The sequence below is a fragment of the Leptidea sinapis genome, chromosome 26 (genome assembly GCF_905404315.1).
Source record: "Leptidea sinapis chromosome 26, ilLepSina1.1, whole genome shotgun sequence".
Classification (NCBI taxonomy): domain Eukaryota; kingdom Metazoa; phylum Arthropoda; class Insecta; order Lepidoptera; family Pieridae; genus Leptidea; species Leptidea sinapis.
In genome coordinates this window covers 7,787,781-7,808,903 of record NC_066290.1, presented here as the reverse complement: position 1 = coordinate 7,808,903, position 21,123 = coordinate 7,787,781, and the positions used below count along the sequence as shown (strand labels likewise).

The 21,123-nt window shown below is 35.0% G+C and overlaps 2 protein-coding genes across 4 annotated transcripts in view; one reads left to right on the top strand and one right to left on the bottom strand.

Moving 5' to 3' along the window:
* LOC126972330 (transmembrane protein 245) overlaps nt 1-14,694 on the top strand; it is a 47,334-nt gene extending 32,640 nt beyond the window's left edge. The window contains exons 11-14 of one of the 3 annotated variants that reach the window (XM_050819004.1): nt 2,354-2,525; nt 4,173-4,352; nt 5,792-5,818; nt 8,758-14,694. In XM_050819004.1, coding sequence (XP_050674961.1) covers nt 2,354-2,525; nt 4,173-4,352; nt 5,792-5,813 — 374 coding nt within the window. In that variant the 3' untranslated portion in view covers nt 5,814-5,818; nt 8,758-14,694. Of the gene's footprint in view, nt 1-2,353; nt 2,526-4,172; nt 4,361-5,791; nt 5,819-8,757 lie in introns of all 3 variants that reach the window. The other 2 variants (XM_050819005.1, XM_050819006.1) reach the window with 2 other exon arrangements.
* Nucleotides 1-21,123, bottom strand: part of LOC126972325 (uncharacterized) — a 768,748-nt gene that overhangs the window by 476,649 nt on the left and 270,976 nt on the right. The window lies entirely within an intron of this gene.

Genomic DNA, 21,123 nt, shown 5'->3' with positions numbered 1-21,123 from the left:
GAAAATAAATGCCTTATTATGCTTTTTAATAGGCATACACTCTCCTCATTAGGGCGAGACTTAATTTAGAATATTCTAAATAAAGTGTGCTAAATGCCCTTTTATTGAAGGGATTGACTTAGGGAATACAGCTCGACTATAAGCACCAAGCTTCAAATCTTTGTTAGAAGAGCCCTAACTGAAATCTACATTTCTCGCAATGCATTTTTTGTTTCCCCATAGGATTTCGGCGAATTCTTGCTTTACCACCAATAACAGCCTTTTAAGATCTCATAGCGCGCGGCTGAGCCAATTTTTTTTTTCCTTGTGTTTAGTGATCACCGCCGCCCACATTCTCTTGTAACACCAGACGAATCGCAAGAGCGTTGCCGGCCTTTAAGTAAGGTGTACGCGCTTTTTTTGAAGGTACCCATGTCGTATCGTCCCGGAAACACCGCACAAGGAAGCTCATTCCACAGCTTCGTAGTACGAGGAAGAAAGCTCCTTGAAAACCGCACTGTGGAGGACCGCCACACATCCAGATGGTGAGGATGATATCCTAACTTGTGGCGTGTCGTGCGAAGGTGGAATATGATCTTCCAAAGAGTATGTATTGGTATATCTATCGATACTACAATATACGAACATATAAGTGATACCTAGCTTTTGAAGTGCCTTAAAAAAGCTCCACACCTCCTTTGTGCGAGAAAATCACTGCAATTCAGCTTAAAATATTGCTTATCCATTATTTTGATTTAATATTAACCTAAAAAAAAATACAAAATAAAAAAAAAGATTTGACACACTTTTTCCACAAATGATCTTGCCTGAAACTAGGCATAGCCTTGTACTAAGGGTACAAGACAAATATATTTTATACAATATACTTAAACATACATAAATACATATAAACATCAATGACTCGGAAACAAAATCCATATTCATCATGTTAATGTTTGCACATACCGGGATTTGAACCACTGGGCTCTATGGCCTATCTATATACATATATATATACTAGGTTTGTTCTGTGGATAATAAAAAAAAAAATACTGTTTTATAGGTATGCGCCAATAATGTTTCAAAACATCAAGAATTATTTCTTAAAAAATGTTCCCTGTTATAATGAAATTGTTTCACAGCGGAACTGTCAAACCGTGCGTTACTAAATTCTGTAATAGAAAATATGTCCATACAAAACAAATATTGAAAATAAAAATAACTATGGGTCCCAAATCGAAATAAAAACTATCCTATCTCTCAAGTTGCGGCAATGGTTGCTTTGCATTCAGCTATTCCAATGAAAATAATTTAGCTAAATTCAAAATAATCGTTATTTATATTATACATTTAAAAATATTTTAATACACGTATTATGTAAGTAATAGATAGCATTTTAGCGGTAGTAATTTCATACAAACATTTTGTACAGAATACTTTTTGGCTTAAAACCTCCTTCGTGGATGGAGGTTATGCAGGAGAACTTAAAAGCACTAGCGCAGAAAAGAAGAAGATTAGAGTTTTTGCATGCTAAATACATTGGAATATTTTAATTTGATAGATAAAAGGAAAAAATTGTTCGTTATTAAGAAGTCGCGATCGAACAGATACAAAGCGTTCGCAATGTTGAGTATGACATCAGTCCATCAAGAGTAGCCATCGTTCCCCTTGCCATACTTTTGGGGGAAGAGATCGACTTGCTTCATGATACGGCCCCACGATACTTTAGATTAGAGTCTCGTGCTAGAATTGGCGAAACAACATCTTCTGAGTATGCCTCGTGTAGAGGCAAAACACGTGTTGAGTTGATTAAAAATCAAATCTTAGCGGAATGTACACTCAAGAGAACTCACATCATTTGGATGGTTTTGGATTTCCGCAAAATAACGCTTATATCAATCAATTTACTTGAGACTTCTCATTTTTTTTTTAATTTCTACCTTGAAGCAAGTGTTCAACACATAGTCTTAGTAAATACTTTGAGATCATTAATACGTCTAGATAGTCTATGACAGCGGTGAAAACGTCGTATAAATCGCGGATGTAAGACGTAGCTTGACACGCACACTAAACTGATATACCTGGCCTGTTTTTATCGGTTGTCTAACAGCAAGAGACTATCTAGACGTATAAATTATCTAAGAACATAAATCAAATCAAAATCACTTTATTCATGTAGGTCACGCAAATGACACTTATGAATGTAAAAAAAAAAATTTCTTATTGAATCTACCGCTACTTCGTAAAGGGTTGAGGTCTTTTATATCAAGATTTACATTTCCATCGATTTACAAATCATCTCAATTACAATATAATATGTAAAATGATGCAATAAATAACTTTGGATCTGCTGTCACAATTATTGTTGTTGCAGTATTAGCAGCCGTACTTGGCGCTGCGCCATTCCTAGGTCCGTACTTAGCTGGAATCCCCGCAGCCCTGGATGTTTGGCTCCAAGGTAGACCGATGGCTGCCGTGATGCTGCCCATAGCCCAAGCGGCGCCCATCGCTTTCCTGGACGCTGCTGTCTACGCTGAGATTAAAGAGTGAGTTTGAAGTTATCTGTTGTGAGCCAGAATAACACCATAGAATATTATGTCAATAAAATCTCATCAATGTACCTTTTGATATTCGAAAATGTTGTTAATATTTTCGTTGTTTTTGTGGCATTTCATAATTAGTACCTATTATGTTATTTAGCGAATACGAAGGTCTCAAAGGCTGAATAAGAATAATGAAAATCATTAATTGGAAGTGTGAAAGCAAGGCCTTAGGTTTGAGACACATTAAATTTGAGCGCCTAAATAATATTGAAGTCAAAATATAGGTACATTGTTTCATTTTTTGATGTTCCACTTCTTATCTGGGAAAAAAATTGATAATAGTTTTATGCTGGGGCTAAGGAGGATTGAACCGAATACGGTAAAAAACCAAAATTCGGCCAAAGTTGCAAACAAAGTTTTTCTGTTATTAAAAGTCACTACGCTGACTGTGTACATTCTTCATCTCTTTTTTCTAAGTCCTCGAAGTCGGGCGGTCGCTATAGTCCGCCAACTTCGTGCGCGACCGTCCTACGCGGTGACAGACGGTGGCGGGGACGGGGTAATAAGATGTCAGCGGGGGGTATGATAGTCTCACCCGTTGCCTTTCCCCGCAACACCACCGCTACCGGAAAGGTGGGACGAAGTTGTCAGACTATAGTATTGAAATAAAAACTTCTTTAGCGGCGTTGAGCGCTTTTCTTAGTGTGGGTATAAAATGTTAAACTCGCGTCAGGACACATGACGTGATCGAAAATTCGTAAGACTGTCGTTGAAATTATGGATGAAAGATAATTTTTCAGAGAGAAAAGCTTTTTAATGTAATATAATTGTAATAGTTCTGAAGCGTATTTTTTTTATATAATATAAATTGTCATTTTTGTGTGCGATAGCGCATTAAAACATATATGCTTACCCCCTTATTCATAATAGTCTGCTAACTTAAAGCATTGCTAATTGTCACTCTGTCTTCTTCTACTGACCTAGGTCAGAATGAGAAATAACACTCTTTAACAGCTGTTTTAAGTTAGCGGACCATTATGAATAAGGAGGTAATACTTTTATACTAATAAATAAAGCAATTTGTGCAAAGTTATTCCCTAACCATTCAAAAATGCACAATGTTAATGTTCAAGTTCGCTTCTGCCGGCACTCCCGGAATGCAACAAGTTTTTTTTATACGCTTTATATTAGCTTCACCTGTATGTTTGTATGCTTGTAACCGACTTCCGTGGGCGCGATTTTGACCCACTTTAAACGGCTAGATTTCGTTCAAACTTTTTAGATTTATCGAGGACCGATGACATTACACTAATTTGACTAAAAAATGAAAAATAAATAATAGTAAAAAAAACTAAAAAGCACATTTTATATAAAATTCAACTAAAAAATAGAAAATAAATTTAAATTGAAAATAGTGTAAAAAAAATTACTTTTTAAGATATTATTAAAATAATAATCCTTCTACACCCCACGCTTTTTTTTACAATAAAATACAATAAAATATATTTTTTTACACTATTTTCAATGTAAATTTATTTTCTATTTTTTAGTTGAATTTTGTGTAAAGCGTGCTTTTTAGTTTTTTTTAACTATTATTTATTTAAATGTAAAAAGTAATATTTCTAACTCATTGCTTACGCTGTATTTCAGTGGCGGCCACCCTTACGTAACTGGCCTTGCCATAGCCGGCGGGATCTTCTACCTGGGTCCCGAGGGCGCTATCTTGGGCCCGCTTCTATTGTGCTGCCTCATGGTAGTCCTCAACCTTTCCTCCTCGTTCCTCAGGGACACGCCCGCAGAAGAAAGGGCTGCTTTGCACTCACGTGTCAGGTAAAATGGTAATTTGCCTCTCGAGATTTTTGTGTGTATACATTATTTGATTGTTTAAACTATTTGGCGTTTTGTGAATTCTTTGTTTTGAGTATGTTAGTACAAGTGATTATATATTTTTATATGTGTTGTATTTGATATTCAATGTATATATATTCATCTGGATTCAGTTCATTTAAAATATTTCCGATGGCTCCAACATCAGTCTTGTTAATTATCAATACTTAGATACGCCTAAATAGACTCTGACAGCTGTGAAAACGTCGAAAAAATTGAGGTTGACATTAACTGTCACTTTATTTTGAGCAATGCACGCACAATAACACAAAGTGACATACAAATCGCGATTGTAAGACGTAACCTATCACGCACACTAAACGAATAAACCTGGCCTGTTTTCATCGGTTGTCTATCAGCAAGAGACTTTCCCTCTTATTCATAATGTTCCGCTAACTTAAAACAGCCACTAAGGAGTGTCTTTTCTCATTTTGACTTAGGTCAATAGAAGAAGACAGAGTGAGAATTAGCAATGCTTTAAGTTAGCAGACTATTATGAATAAGGGGGTTTATCTAGACGTATAAGTGAAGTATCAATGCTTTGTTCAATAATTACTGAGTAAGAGTTATAATATTATATATCATAATATTTATGAAGTGGATTTCTAGAAATTCAATTTTAAAACTGTGAATACCAATTTTCATTTGGTTGCATATTTTTTCATGTGAAATTGTAATCCAATCAATTTCGCTGTATATTTAAGCCATGTGTTAAAATTGGTTTGTATCATATTAAATTATTTAATTACTACTGTCTACTAAAAATAATCTTCATATTTTTAGGTTGTAAAAAAAAATTACTGTGTTATTAATAATCGCGAAGTAAACTTATTCCAAATTTAAAACTTTTTTATTTTAACTTTGTCAGTACAGAATAACAATACTGAGAGAAGTAATTTTTGAATTTGGAGTAACTTTACATTGCGTTTATGAATTCGACAGTTACGGTGTTATTATAAAAAATAATTTAAACATGGCTTAGACACGTGTTCTGTTAAACAGTGTCTAACTATGCAAGCGACGTCTAAAAATTGACGCTAAACAACAGAAAAACTCGTTCATCCGTTCCGAGTTATTACAAAGTTCTATTGAACTTTCTTAAAAGAAGTGTTCAACACATGTTCGACTTTTTTTTTGTAAAAACACCGTTAATGTTTAACACCCTTATTCATAAACCGCTAACTTTAAACAGCCGCTTAGGAGTGTTTTTTCTCATTCTGACTTAGATCAATAGAAGAAGACAGAGTGAGAATTAGCAATGCTTTAAGTTTGCAGACTATTATGAATAAGGGGGCAATTCTATATTATTAAACAACAAACTCGCACACATATTAATGGTCTGAAAATATGAAATGATTGATATGAACTTTTTGTTTATATAGGTCGTTAATGGGATTTGACTGAATGAGGTGTGTTTAAATTAATATGCATGTTTTTTTAAATATTTCGTTTGCTTGCTTATTCTATTCAGTGTTGCTTTAACTTGTATCTTGCTATTATGCTTGATCTAGATCATAGGTTCTCAAGGTGGGCGATAACGCCCCCTTGTGGGCGTTTGAGACTTTCGGGGGGGCAGTAGAAGACATAGAGAAAATTAGGGGGCATTGAGATAGCGCAGATGGGGCGTGGGTAGATTAAAAAGTATAGTCTAAAAAGGCAAAAAATACACGAAAATATAAAGAAAAAAACATATTCTCAAAGTGGGCGGTGAGCAAAATAAGGTTGAGAAACTATGGTGTAGATAATATAATTATCATAACAATACAATATGAAGCGTTTTAATCTAATATATACAATTCTCGTGTCGCGGTGTTTGTAGTTAAACTACCCCGAAATAGCTTGACCGATTCTCGTGAAATTTTGTGTGCATATTGGATAGGTCTGAGAATCGAACAACATCTATTTTTTATCCCCCTATATGTTAAGGGTCCACTCCTTAATTTATTTTTTTATTTTTTTGACATTTTTTTTTATTTTTTAAAAAATACATACAAATTCAAATTTTCGCCTTTCTACGATCTACATCTTCTTTTGTATCGCGATTATTATATTATTCTGTTCCATCCAAAACCGCTCTAGGTTCGCAAGATGGCAATCGAATACAATAATTGTAGTACGATATATTTGCTAAGTCTGAGAATCGGTTGCATCTATTTTTTGTACCCCAGCAATTAATTTTTTTTTATTACTTTATAATTTGGCAATTCAACGTTTGCTGGGTCAGCTAGTAGTTTATAATATTATACTAGCTTTTACCCGTGACTTGGTCCGCTTTTACTAGTTACTTTGGGCATTATTTTTTTTATTTTTTAGAACACTACTCATATAATACACATACAATTTGCTCTTTCGGCTGCAGCGCTCTTCTATGTTAAATTTTTTTTAAGGTGTGAAGGATTTTTTTAATTTTAAGTAAACTTTTTGCATGCTAATTTAAATTAGCCGAATAGAAGACTCTACAATAAATTTAAGATCTATAATGTTTACTGTATTCGAAACAATAAATAAATTTTATTTCATTTCATATAATACAGCACATAATATCCCTTGTCATTGCGGACAGTCTCTTTAATAGTATTTCCCTGTGAACTTGAATCTCCTATTTCATCCCAATGTGGGTCAAAGTTTCAAAAATGCTCGGAGAAATGTTTATAAATTATTTCTTATCAAGTGCCTTAATACAAAGTTTCATGGTTTTATCTTCGATAGTGACGAATTTCCATACAAACTGCCATTCCCTATTTCACTTCCCCCTCCATTTTTTTTTTTTCAATAAAATATAGCCTATGTCCTTTTTCAAGCTCTAGTCTTTCTCTGTACTAATTTTTTTCAAAATAGGTTCAGTGGTTTAGGCGTGAAAGCGTAATGTAATAAAAAAAAACAATAATTAAAATTTTTGGGGCATAATAATGATTCTCAGACCTACCAAATATATCGTACATAAATTTTATCGTACTACAATTATAATATTCAATTATATCTATATTAAAAAACAGGGGTTTATCGTAGAATGGTGATTTTTTTTATTTTTAGTGCTATATCATAATAAAAGAAAAATAAATAGTAAATTGAGGGTACCCTTATAATTTAGGGGTATAAAAAATTGATTTGTCCGATTGTAGGACGTACTTAAAAATGCAGTTTTCAATGTTACACGAGTTATTTTATGTTTTATCTACACCCATGCTTTAAATCCTCTATTAATGATTCTGAAACAGTTAGCTTATTGCCAACATTAAAACACCCAATGTCCTAATAACCATTGCATCATCCAAACGAGTGTTGTAATGTTGTACTGAATTTCATAACAACACTCCTATTTTTTTTTTCAATCCCTTCATGATCAAAGAGTTTTAACAGACAGCCACATTCTTATTGCTCGATGCGTGGTATCTGTATGAATTTCAAAACAAGAGTATTTTCGTTTACGTGCGTTCCAAACTACCAGAACGTCGCGCGCCGTAAAAAGAGTAGGTTATTCGAATGCCCGCCATTTTTCTTCGATATTTTTTATTTACAAAAAATGAGCGATTCAATTTAAACGCTGCAAAAGAACATAATATTCAAGTGAATTTAAATTATTGCACTATACAAAATGTAAATTACTACTAAAATAAATAATTCTTTCATTAATACTTAGTTCATTTGTATGTAATCAGTAATGGATGGTTACTACTAGGACTGGCTGTTTTAATGTTAGCAGTAAGCTAACAGTTTCAGAATCTTTTAGAGGATTCATATTCTGGGCGTAGATAAAGTCTTGTATGCAACTGTTGATAATTAGGTATTAAAACACTCATGTGATACTATTATCACACTCGTCTTCGCCTCGTGAGATAAATCCACATTCGTGTTTTAATACCCCTTATTACACAACAGTTGCATAAATAACTATTACCAGTGGGAGGCTCCACGGCTAGATTATGGGTACCCCAACGGCGCCTATATCTGCCGTGAATCAGTAATGTGTAAACTTTACTGTGTTTCGATCTGAAGGGCGCCGTAGCTAGCGAAATTACTTAGCAAATGAGGCTTTACATCTTACGTCTCAAGGTGACGAGCGCAATTGTAGTGCCGCTCATAATTTTGGGCTTTTCAAGAATCCTGAGCGGCACTGCATTGTAATGAGCAAGGCGTAATAGTTTCCATCAGCTGAAGATCTTGATCGTCTCGTCCCTTATTTTCATAAAAAAACCTTATGTTTCGCTGTGCATACTTAAAATATACAGATCTATCAACAGAAATGATGTAATAATTATTTTTTGCTGACTTTGCATGATGACTATTAAGGGCTTGAAAATGTTACTGCTTATATGTTGTTGTAATAAGACGTATTGTTTATTTTCAGACTCGGTGCTTATATCTAAGGTTTGCATGAAGGACTAATATTGGCTGTTGTTTTTGTCAACTACCCGCAAATGGTATAATGCGTAGCCATCTTGTAAATGGGTACGTTTTTATTGGCTGAGCGACTTGGTATTGGAGCTCGTCTCTGATTGGTCAATGACTGACTCACTAGTTCATTTAACGTACGATACGATGTGTGCGAGTCAGTACAGATTGGAGCTTCACAGCAGGCGCATGTTAATAAAGCAATTTTAACAAGTTTTACGTATGTAGACTTTTTTAAATTATACTAATACAATTATAGACTTATATCCTGTGTATATAAGGGTAAAGTAAAAATCATGTCCTGTATTATCATCACTGCATTTTGTTATCTGCTTTAGCTGCGAGTTGGCTCCAAAACTGTTGAAGTCAAAAGTTATATCCGCACGTTACGGCAAATAACACAATTTGTCAACGGTAGATCGTTGTACGATTTATTAAATATCATTCACCAAGTCAGCGGAAACCGGTTAGTCTTCAAAAATTTTAATGTGCCAAGACGTATTAATAAATGGTCACTACGATATAATTATCTGTTTGTCATCGCAAGCAGGCGCATTTGGTAAAAAAGGCATAAAAGGCATTTATTTGCTCAAAAATTTATTCCTTTGGAATTTTTTTGATGTCATTTTTAATATACTAGACACTACTACCGCTTCGGAAACAAATGGCACTTTGAGAGAGAAGAAGTGGCACAAGTGACTCCCAGCATTCTTTTTTTGCGCTCTTTTGAATCAAATATACAATATTGTACTGTCAATGCTGTAGCTATAAAATAATTATAATCTAGTCCCAGACTGTCCGATCACTTAGATATTCAGCTGTGGAGTAGTAGGATTTGCGACAAAGATAATGCCTGAACAGTGGCTGGGACTTTATTATAAAAGTGTATACATTTACCCTTATAGCTATTATGTATCGTATGAAAAACCATTTCTAGTCTTGAAAGCGGATTACTTTCTGGTGTGGAAATAATATTTACTGCTGTCTGTGATCAAACAATTGATTTACGGCCGTTTTCGATAACGTATCTCTAGTTACGGATACATTGCTGTCACCGTTTAATGACAAGATCTTATCTATCCATTGTTATGTCCAATATAGTTTATAGTCCAATGCTTTATGTCGGTAGGTTATTGAAATGTAAGTAAGCGTAAAAGGATAGATTTGTCTACCTCTAGTAAGTTAAACTAAGGATAGATAGGTTATTGAAAACGGCCGTTAGAGAATGTCAAAATTGACTCGACGGTTTACTTTTGAGATGCATATGTTCGTTGATATTCGGAGTTTAATTGTTGTTTTATTTACCGAATGCGCCTACATGTTAAGAATCTCGATTTTGAACTATATTTTATAAAATGCAGAATTTGTCTGACTGTTGTTTATCATTACTTAAATATAGTATTAACTATTAATATGTTATTATTTATTGATAATATGTATTTTATTGTGTTCGCTTTATTTAATATGTTGACATTATTATATCCTATATTTTTCTAGTCTTTAGGTACTGTAATTTAAGTAAAATTATATGAGAAACCGAAGATTAATAATCGCATCCATCTTTGATGCGCACCGGATCGCCTCGATATAACGGAATTCTTCCATGTTATTTATCAGTATAAGCGAATAAACCAATAATATGCAAAATGTTGACTATATCGTTGACAACACTGTCAATACAATGATAATTCTAAAGATTTCCAAATGTCAGACAGCCTTCCAAATAAACCCGAATAACGTTATACGTCTGAATAAACCAATCACAAGCAAGATGTCTTTTTGAAAACATTTTGCATATTCTTGGTTTATTTTATACCGTTATTTTATATTAATATTAATTGTTTTTAATAAACGGTTTTTTTAACCATCATTAATATAATCCAACTAGCTTAGCTGGTGTGGGTCTGATTTCACAAGTGCCAAAGCTATTTCTACACTAAGATCAAACACTCGCTGCCACCGAATCTCTAATTCATCGGTGCGCTACGAATATGCAGCGAAAATATATCCTCTGAGATTATTTTTTACATGTTTAACACAACATTGCTTTGTGACAACTGTTTAAAAATTATAGGCGAAGTTAAACTCGTGTTTTGTACAAATTAAAACTCCCGCACTTACTCGACTTTATCTAATAAGTGTGTGAGTATCAATAACATGTTATCTTTGTAAGTTGAGATAAAGAATAGGGATTCATTAGCGCGGCCGCACACATTATTTAACTGGTTCCATTTTGTTAATTCTTTCTCCATCCTTAGACTTTCATACTACCCACATTTTATACAAAATATCGTGTACTTAATAAATATTGTGTTCTATTTATTTGATCTGGATATAAATCCTGAACTATTGATCGATTCAAATTCTACGAACACGAATCGAATGAAAATAGAACACATTTAAAAAATCGTTCAATTTTGAAATATGAGTTCTAATTAAATATAATACCGTCACTTTCTTTTTCATTTTGACAGTCAAAGATAGCATGTGAAATAATGAAACATTAATTTTAAAGATGCTTTCTGCAACAAGCAATAGAAATGTACAGTCTGTTCCGATCAATTTAAAAATCACAAATGTATTCATTAAATGTGTAACACTCGCTTTAATCAAAGAAAATACTATATTACAAATGTATTCAAGTGTAAGTAATTCCTATTCGTGTCTGCATTTAAAATCGAAATCGGTGAAATAATGTATGCACCGCGCTATTGAATATACCTATATTCGAAAATATGACTTACGTATGTCTTCTTTTGTCATCGTTAAATGTTAAGCATCGGCCAGACCTGCGCAACAAAAGCGACTGCGAAGCGGGAAGATACCCGCGCGGCGGTCGCCTGCCATGATATTTAAAATGGCGCCTTACACACCTACGCGACTACAACGCGATTCGACCGCGTCTGCAGAGTGAGACGCACGCGTCTAGTGATCAGTGAGCACATACATATTTTATCCTGGAATCGTGTAGTGCCTGTGGCATGGTTAGGTTTAAATAACTTTATTCTCATTAAGACCTATTGTAACTTACATGAGAAATTAACATTTTAACAATTAAAGTAGATACTTACAAACAATGATTACGAATGAATAATCCATAATAATTGTTAGTAATATGTCTTTAATAAATTATGTTAATATAATTATAACTAAACAGGCACATGATGCCGCATAAATGCCTTTATAATGGCAAACAATGGTTTGCAGAACGATGTTAGGGCTGCCTCGCAACTTCTTTAGCAATGATGCGGTTCTTTTGCGTTGGCTGGCATGGAAGCCGTCCACCCTCGCATCCGCAAACATTGCCAAAGCGCTGCTATTAAACATAATATTTTACAATCGTACTTACCGTGTGGTTTGATGTCGCAAGGGATAAAAGGTTTTCTATATCTGAATCAGACTCCGATGTTAAGTAGGAGAAGAATAACCACAATTTAAATTCCAGTAAAAAGATGTGAAACTGCGGCAGAATGCACAAACAAATGAGGTTCGCGATTCGCGTCTTACTCTCGCGTGGCCGTTCCCAATATACTATCTACATAAAGAGATAAATTACTGCCTTTTACTGTCAGTAATTAGCTCTCAGTAATCTGAAGCTGTCCCAAAATACCCGATAAATCATTCTAATCGCCTTATATTGGGACGCGTGAATTGCAATTTCCATATAAACTTCTGTCGCTGATAAGCTATACGTCCTCCCATTAACAGACAGCGTGTACGGATAATGTGAGTTACCGTCGATAAGTTTATTGGGACAGAAAAGACAACGATAGTTACGATTTTTATGTAAAGTAGGCCACAACCGGGGAAAGACTGAATATTGGGAACGGCCGTTAGTCGTGTAGGTGTGAACGTATAGATTCGCGTGGTGGTCGCTCCCACATCGCGTCTCGCTTCCCACTTACTTGACGCGCAGGTGTGGCCGTAGCTTTACTTGTGATTAAAAATTCAATAATGTATTATTGAATGTGGAATATAATGGTGCTTATACAAATAGGCTGTGGTTTGTTAGATTACGCCTAGTGGAAGGGCCTTTTGTATTAATATCGATTACTTACTATAACCACATATTTATTTCACTAGAGTACTTATTTACTTCTTATCGTTAGCACAATTTATTTATCTAATGTGGGTCTATTTAAAGCATGTCATGTATCTTATATCTTTAAACAAGCAATTCTTGTATATATATAATCTGAATCTCGGAAACGGCTCCATTTATTTTCATTATATTTAGTATACAGGTAGTCAGGGGCGTGAAATCGCTTTCAATTTTAAAAAATGTAATTCTATTAGAAACAGCTACAATAACATTAGAATACAAAGGTAAATTTCGCCACTATATTATACAAGACTATAATAGCTCAGATGGGACATTGGGTGATCCGGAAACCAGAAGACCCCGGTTCGAATCCAGAGGTCCTATTAGTTTTTTTTTTTTCAAGTTTTGTACATTCTTAAAAATTCAAGCAAGGCTCGTTCGTCCAGATATTTTATTGTAATACGTGAAGCAAAACTTGAGTATTGCGCTCACAGAGTGTAAGATTTGGCACAGTTTTTCTTATCACACACAGTTATTTTATCAGTACTAAGCTCATGAGCTAAAAACATATCTATGTTTTTAGAGTCTATTATTGAGAAAATTTCCATAATGCGAGTTATTTTCTATTTGATGTTCTGTCAATATTCCTGCCAGAAACCTGGGATTATTTATAAGTGTGCTCTTGTAAGGCCCGATTCCTTTGAACAAGAAACGGATATTTTTTGGTACGTCCAGTAATTACGCGACGTATTTGAAACTGATTTTCATAAACACCAACCACCACCACCAATTTTTATAATGACATCTTAATGATAGATCATTGCTAACGGATGAGAGGGCTATGGATAACTGTCACTTGTCAGTAAGATATTTGTATAGAAAGAACGATTTTAGCGTTTCTTTCTATAATTAGTTAAGTATTAGGATTTGTGCATATAGTTTTGAGCTTCATTATTATTACGGATACGCACGTTTTATATTTTTTCTCATACCTACGCCTACTCATAGTCGCGATCATGTCACGACTATTCTGCGGTGACTTGAAAATCTACAATCCGTCTGTCGAATAATTCATTGCTCATTGATGTCAAAGTTTCGGGAAAAATGCATCATTTTCGTAGAATATGGAATATGTTGAAGTTCGCTTATCTGACAGCTAGCCTCCAATATATTGACTTGGATGGATAGCAATCTTACGGCCGTTCTCAATATACTATCTACAGATAGAGATAAATTACTACCTTCTACTGTCAGTAATTAGCTGTCAATAATCTGAATCTGTCCCAATATACCCGATAAGTCATTCTTATCGCCTTATATTGGGACGCTTGAATTGCAATTTCCATACAAAATTCTATCGCTGGTAAGCTACACGTCATCCCATTGACAGACGGCGTGTACGGATAAGGTGAGTTACCGTCTATAAGTTTAATGGGACAGAAAAGTCAACAATAGTTACGAATTTTATCTCAAGTAAGAGATAGACTGAATATTGGGACGTTAGTCTGTTTGGTGTAGGTAGCTTTTGCCTTTTTGTTCTAATGGTGAAAAAAATGGACCAAAAACAAACGTGCAAACTATCAAAGTTCTACACAGACCTTACTGACGCAAATATTTATAATATAAATAATAGTTTTGAATACACAGTTAGCTGTCCTTTAAGTTAACGTTCAGATATTGCTTTTAAGTAGACCCGCCTTAGTTAAGGTTAGAAATATAATACGCATTCAACCGTAAGCCCTTACCAGTTCAAGAAGGATCGTCCAAAATTTAATGATTTTATTGCAAATAAGTTTTTAGCACGCTAATAATTAACAAGTGATACGAGCAAATATATTGTTTTGCTTTTCATTATGTTTGTTTTATTTTGACTTTACATTGAACCTTTCTGAAAGGAATTTTTCTTTTCAGTATATGGGTAAAACAGAACTATCAAACATATACCATATAATCTATCCAAAAGAGCAGATGTCAAAGAACATTCGTTGAATATATAAAGACACATTAGATTCAACGATTTTGGTCAGACATCCCAAAAAATAAAGAAATACTGTTCAATGTCGCTTGTCTAAGACTGAGATGTTTAGAGCGTACTTAGACTTTATTTACGTAAAACTTAGCTGAGTGTGATAAAATGTGAACTTCACTTTAGCATTGGACGGTCCTAGTTTAATTTCAGCTGTCAAATGACTAAAAAAATCAAATAAAAGATTATGCTAAGTGTTGCATCTGTGTAAGGTAGCCGTTCCAATAAACCAGTTTGAATCCGACTGTCGTGTATCATTGACGCGTACCTGTATGAACATCACTGGCGACGAGGTGACTACGTAACCTCATTATTAACTATTCGCGTGTGAATCTATTATCATGCCTATAAGAAAATTAGAACCATTTAATGTAGGCAATAATAACTGGGATGCCTACATCCTCCGATCAAACCAATTTATAACATTGAATGAAATAAAAAGTGAGTTAGAAGTAGCTACTTTAGTGACGGTAGTAGGTGCCGAATGTTACGAGTTATTGTGTGATTTAACCGCTCCCGACGCCCCAGAATCGAAGACTTATAGTAAACTTATCAATTTGGTGAAGGAACATTTAGAACCTGAGAGATCGGAAATTGCAGAACGGCACATTTTTAGACAAAGGACTCAACGGCACGGCGAGAATGTTCGAGATTACCTTCAAGCGCTGAAACATTTAGCAAAAACTTGCAACTTCGGTTCCTGGTTGGAGGTCAATCTGCGTGATCAATTTGTTTCGGGGTTGTTCAATGAAGAGGTCGAGGATTTTTGCTGAGCAAAGCATTGACTACAAACGAGCAGTGGAATTGTCGTTGGCGCAGCTGGCGGCCACCGCGGAGGAGCGGGCTCCGGCCGGGCGCAGCGCGCGTGTGCTCGTTCTTGTAAACACGGCCATTCAGAAGGCAAATGTCGGTTTAAGCGTTACACATGTGATAATTGTGGTGAAAAAGGCCATTTAAAAGCAGTGTGTGATAAAAATAAAAGTGAGTGTATTAAGAGAGTGAAGCCAAAAAAAAGTCAGTTTTTTTTTCAATGACTCAGACTCTGAAGGGGATGACTGTCATTTTTATAATTTAGTAATAAATAGTGAGGGTGATGGACCCTATTATATGTTATTAAATGTCGAAAATACAAAATGTAGATTTGAAATTGACACTGGGAGTAAAATATCGGCCATTTTCAAAGACTTTTACCATAAGTTCTTCTCGAACATCCCTTTCCAAAGAAAAAATATTATGTTTGAAATCGTATACGGGCGATATTATTAAGACCTTAGAATACATTATTGTCAATGTTTCTTGTGGGAAGAATCATGCAAAGTTAAATTTATGTGTTATTGAAAAGGGGGGTCCGCCTTTACTGGGCAGGACTTGGATTAAGCAATTAAAATTAGCGATGGTAGAATGTCACAATTGAACAGAAAGCGACTCAATAGCGACGTCATTAAGAAGTGATTTTCCAGAAGTATTCGCAGAAGGCCTCGGTACATTCAAATCAAAATTTAAATTATTTTTGAATGATAAAACGCCGGTGTTTGTAAAAGCGCGCCCTTTGCCACTGGCTATGCGAGGCCCGGTTGAAAAGGAACTCGATAGGCTCTAGCGGGAAGGGGTCTTATACAAGGTTGAGAGGTCAGACTATGGCACACCTATAGTGCCGGTGGTCAAAGCTAACGGTAATATTCGGTTGTGTGGAGATTATAAAATCACTATAAATCCATTACTGAAAGACTACCATTACCCGCTGCCGCGTATCGACGACCTGTTTGCAACCCTGGGAGGGGGTGAACAGTATACTAAATTAGATTTATCGAATGCTTTCCAACAATGTATGTTACAAAAAGATTCACAGCCCATGACCGCCATTACTACACATTTGGGCACTTTTGTGTATAGACGTGTACCATTCGGAATCAAATGCATTCCCGAAAATTTTCAAAAAATTATGGAAGAGGTCTCATGCGGCCTTCCTTCTTCTGCGATATTTGTGTTACGGGAAAGGATAGGGCAAGTCATTTAAGGGCAGGTTTTAAAGATTGTGTCACCTACCTCGGTTACAAAATTGATAAGCAAGGTTTGCACACAGATTAAAAAAAAATTGCAGCCATTGTGGCAGCGCCTAGACCTGATAATATTACACAATTGAAAAGTTTCATGGGGCTTGTGAATTTTTATTCTAAGTTTTGTTCTAACATGAGTGATATTTTAAAACCTATGTCTAATCTACTTAAGAAAAATGTAAAATGGGAATGGTCGCTCGAATGTGACAGAGCTTTTAATAAGATAAGAAAGGTGTTAAGCAGTTCTCCGGTGTTAGCATACTATGATCCGAGCCTTCAATTAATTTTAGCAGTGGATAGCAGCGCGTACGGCGTGGGGGCAGCACTGACTCAGCGGTACGCCGACGGTAGCGAGCGGCCGGTATGTTGCGCGCCACGTAACTTGAACGCGGCATACACACCATCAGCATATTTATGGTAGACATTTCACACTTCGTAGCGATCACCGTCCTCTGAGTTACATTACTGAGTTAGATTTCCTTGGTCCATTTAGTAATAGTTATTACTTGGTAGTTATAGATGCACATTCAAAATGGATTGAAGTTGAAAGAGTCAGCTCGACTTCCGCGGCGGTTGTCATACTTACATTGAGGCGCGTATTGGTTTACCCAAGAGAATCGTGAGTGACAAAGGACAACCGCTTTCGTCAACCACCACCACCACCGCATTCGCTCGGTACCTTCAGTGAAACGGTATTAAACACACGCCACCAACGGAGTGGCGGAGAACGCAGTGCGTTCGATTAAAAAGGCCTATACAGAAAATGAGGATCCCAACACGGCTTTGTGTAGATTTTTATTTACATACAGGAACACGGAGCAGAGCACGACCAAAGTGGAGCCAGCCGTGGCACTCCTGCTGCGCCCAGACGCCGCCGAGCGCGTTCGCAACAAACAGCTGGACCGAGTTTATTTAGTACGACATCACATTAGGAAACTCTAAAATGATCAGTGTTTCTCTACCATCATCATCATCATTCAGCCGGAAGACTACTGGTCAAATTACTTCCTTTCTTTCCTTCGGTCCTGCGCTGCCCTCATCCAATCACATTTTCTATCTATTAAAAACCTCATCAATATCCGTTACGTAATTTTAAAGATCTATGCATGCATAGGGACAGACAGCGGGAAGCGATGATGATACATTTTACATTTAATCAAGAATGTAAAATATATATAAACATTGAAATAGTGTAGTGTGAGAAAACCTCAATAAGAAACTAAGTTTAAATAAAACGTTTCTGAAAGGAATCTGGGGTAGGTTTCTTTTCAGGAAATGGATATGCACAGCTGTTAAATGAAATTTGTAGTACGGTAAATATGCAAACAAAGTAATTTGATCGTAGAAGGGGAAGAAGAAAAAAGGCTTGCAATTTTAAATAGAGAAGTGGATGAAGATTGCTGTCCTGTCAGAGCGGCGTCCCGCAAGGGACGGGCTGTGGACCTGTGTGCATTCCACAGCTTCGTAGTACGAGGAAGAAAGCTCCTTGAAAACCGCACTGTGGAGGACCGCCACACATCCAGATGGTGGGGATGATATCGTAACTTGTGGCGTGTCGTGCGAAGGTGAAATTCGGCGGCAGGAATCAGGTTGAACAGCTCTTCGGAACCAACCAACCAACGTTAACCAGCAGATATAAGACACGAATCTAATAAAATAAAGCATAAAAATTTGTTAAAAGAACATTTTATTCACAATCTGGACACATTATTTATCAACATTTAAGAGTCCTTAGTAATATACCTATATATATAAAAATGAATTGCTGTTCGTTAGTCTCGCTAAAACTCGAGAACGACTGAATCGATTTGGCTAATTTTGCTCTTGAATTATTTGTGGAAGTCCAGAGAAGGTTTAAAAGGTGAATAAATAGGAAAATACTGCTAAATTAAATAAAAACAACAAATTTGTTTTTCCTTTGATGTGTCCATACATAATTTCTATGAGAGAATTTATTGACGCACGGTTTGACAGTTCTGCTGTGAAACAATTTCATTACGACAGCTGGGTGCATATTTACGAAGTAATTTTTGATGTTATGATATATTATTTACAAATTCATATAAAAACATTATTTTATTTATTATATACAGAACAACGTCTGTCGGGTGAGCTAGTGTTTAATAATATTTAAGTTACTAAAAGTTATAATTAAGATTGCTCCCACAGACAAACCATCAAGATGTTTTTGTGGGACCATTATTTTATTTAGTCAATGTAATGTCAAGGCTGTAATAAATAAAAAAAATAATAATAGTTGCAGATGGTTCTTTGTGGAAGTAAAATGCAGCATAAAAATAAAAAAAACTACGTTTAAAAAAATCGACTTCAAAAACTGAAAAGTATCAAATAACTAAAAATTTTATCTGATACACCTTTACATTTAATATTAATAAAATGCTATTATTTATATGTGCTGCATATTAATAGCGTTGAAGTCGGTACCAAGCCAAATGAATTAAAAAAAAAAAGGAAAACGTACCGACATAGTTTTAGCATATCTAGATTTCATTATACGTCGTGGCCAATCAAGTAATTACTACTATTTCAAAGTTGTCAAGAGACAATAAGAAGTAGTAGTGCAATCAGAGGTGGGCTAAACTGTTATAATTTTTCAATGAATTATACTGTTGTGTTATATTTTTCTAACTGTTGTTGTAAACTGTTATAATATATATTAGATGTTATAAATTTTAATCAAAATTATTTATGCTGATAGTTGTTGTTGCAGTTTGATGTTATTTAATGTTATAATATAACATATTTGAAGAGGAATAATTACTTTAACACTCAGTAGGTACTAGGTAGATGGTATTTTTTTGTTGTGCTTTTTAGAAAGCTTTTTTTACCTGTGTACCTACACAGAACAATCTTATCGACTAATAAGTGAAAGAAACTATTAACTAAACGTATTGACACGGGAGTGGGTCAGGGATTGGAAATAATACTCCGCTTGTAGGAACGAGTCTTTATTTGCGCTCACTTTTTCTGAACTTGCACTTGCCGGTCTGCCGCTGTTCCTTTTGTGGGCGGCAGTACCTTCAACGCGTCACACTGCACCGAACACTAGGTCTCTTCTATCTTCTTCTTCTTGGAACACTTCCACTTTTCACTACTTCTTCTTTTCTTCTTCTTCTTCTTTACACTTTCGAGTCAGAACTAGAACTGCCGTAGGCCACGCTTAGTACGGCTTATATACCCCCGGATCTGTTCCATTTTCAAAATGATTCACCCATTCCATCTTTAAATTTAAATTGTACTAGAAATTTCTTTTAACTATTTTTATCCTGCTTACACATTACATTTTCCATCCCTTTTTTTTGTTCGATTTGATCCTGAACTTACTAGAAATTTCCATTAACTTTACAAAACCCAAAAAACTCCATACACTGGTAGGTGTATCGAACCCGGGTCTACAGCGTCTAAAGTAAACACTTTTCCGCTGAGCTACGAATATTGCTGACGGAGCTGTTGAAATTAACAATGTCTTGAAGTTTGACAACTCTCGTCATATACTTCGAAGCGTTGCTACGCAACAGTATATTCACAAAACTTTTTTTTATACTAAGTAACACTTATCTATTTACATAAAAAAATAAAAACTCAAGACGTATTAAATAATACACATATCCATTTAATTTACAATCCATACTATAGCTATTACAAACATTTTACTTTAAAAATGATAATAATAATTTTCGAAACACAACTAACTAGCAGTTTGTCAATTTAAAAACTCGCAAGTAATGATTCTCATTGGAATTTATATAATGAATGAAAGTGTTGTTTTATCCAAAATGTTATTTATCTTCGTCTCATCGCAAGTAGAAATAGCTCTAATGTTTATAGCAAAAGTGTTTACAATACTTTTCAATCTAAAACAACAGTGTTATATTTTATATTTGTTCGTCGCAAGTAAAAATAGCTTTTATTTTGATACTTGAAGTGTTCACATTACTTTGAAGACTAAGCTCACTTACTAAAGCGAATAGATAAAGTGCCATATGTTAAAAATAAATAAATTAAATTAAATTTACAAAATTCTAATTTCATTAAAGAAACGCACCACTTTCCGCTCGTGTGCATAGATGGCGCTGTAATTAAATTTCAAACGAATTATAACACTATGGAAATAATTTATATTATAATAGTCTAGTGGCAATTTTTATAATGTTTTATACTGTTGTAAAAATATAA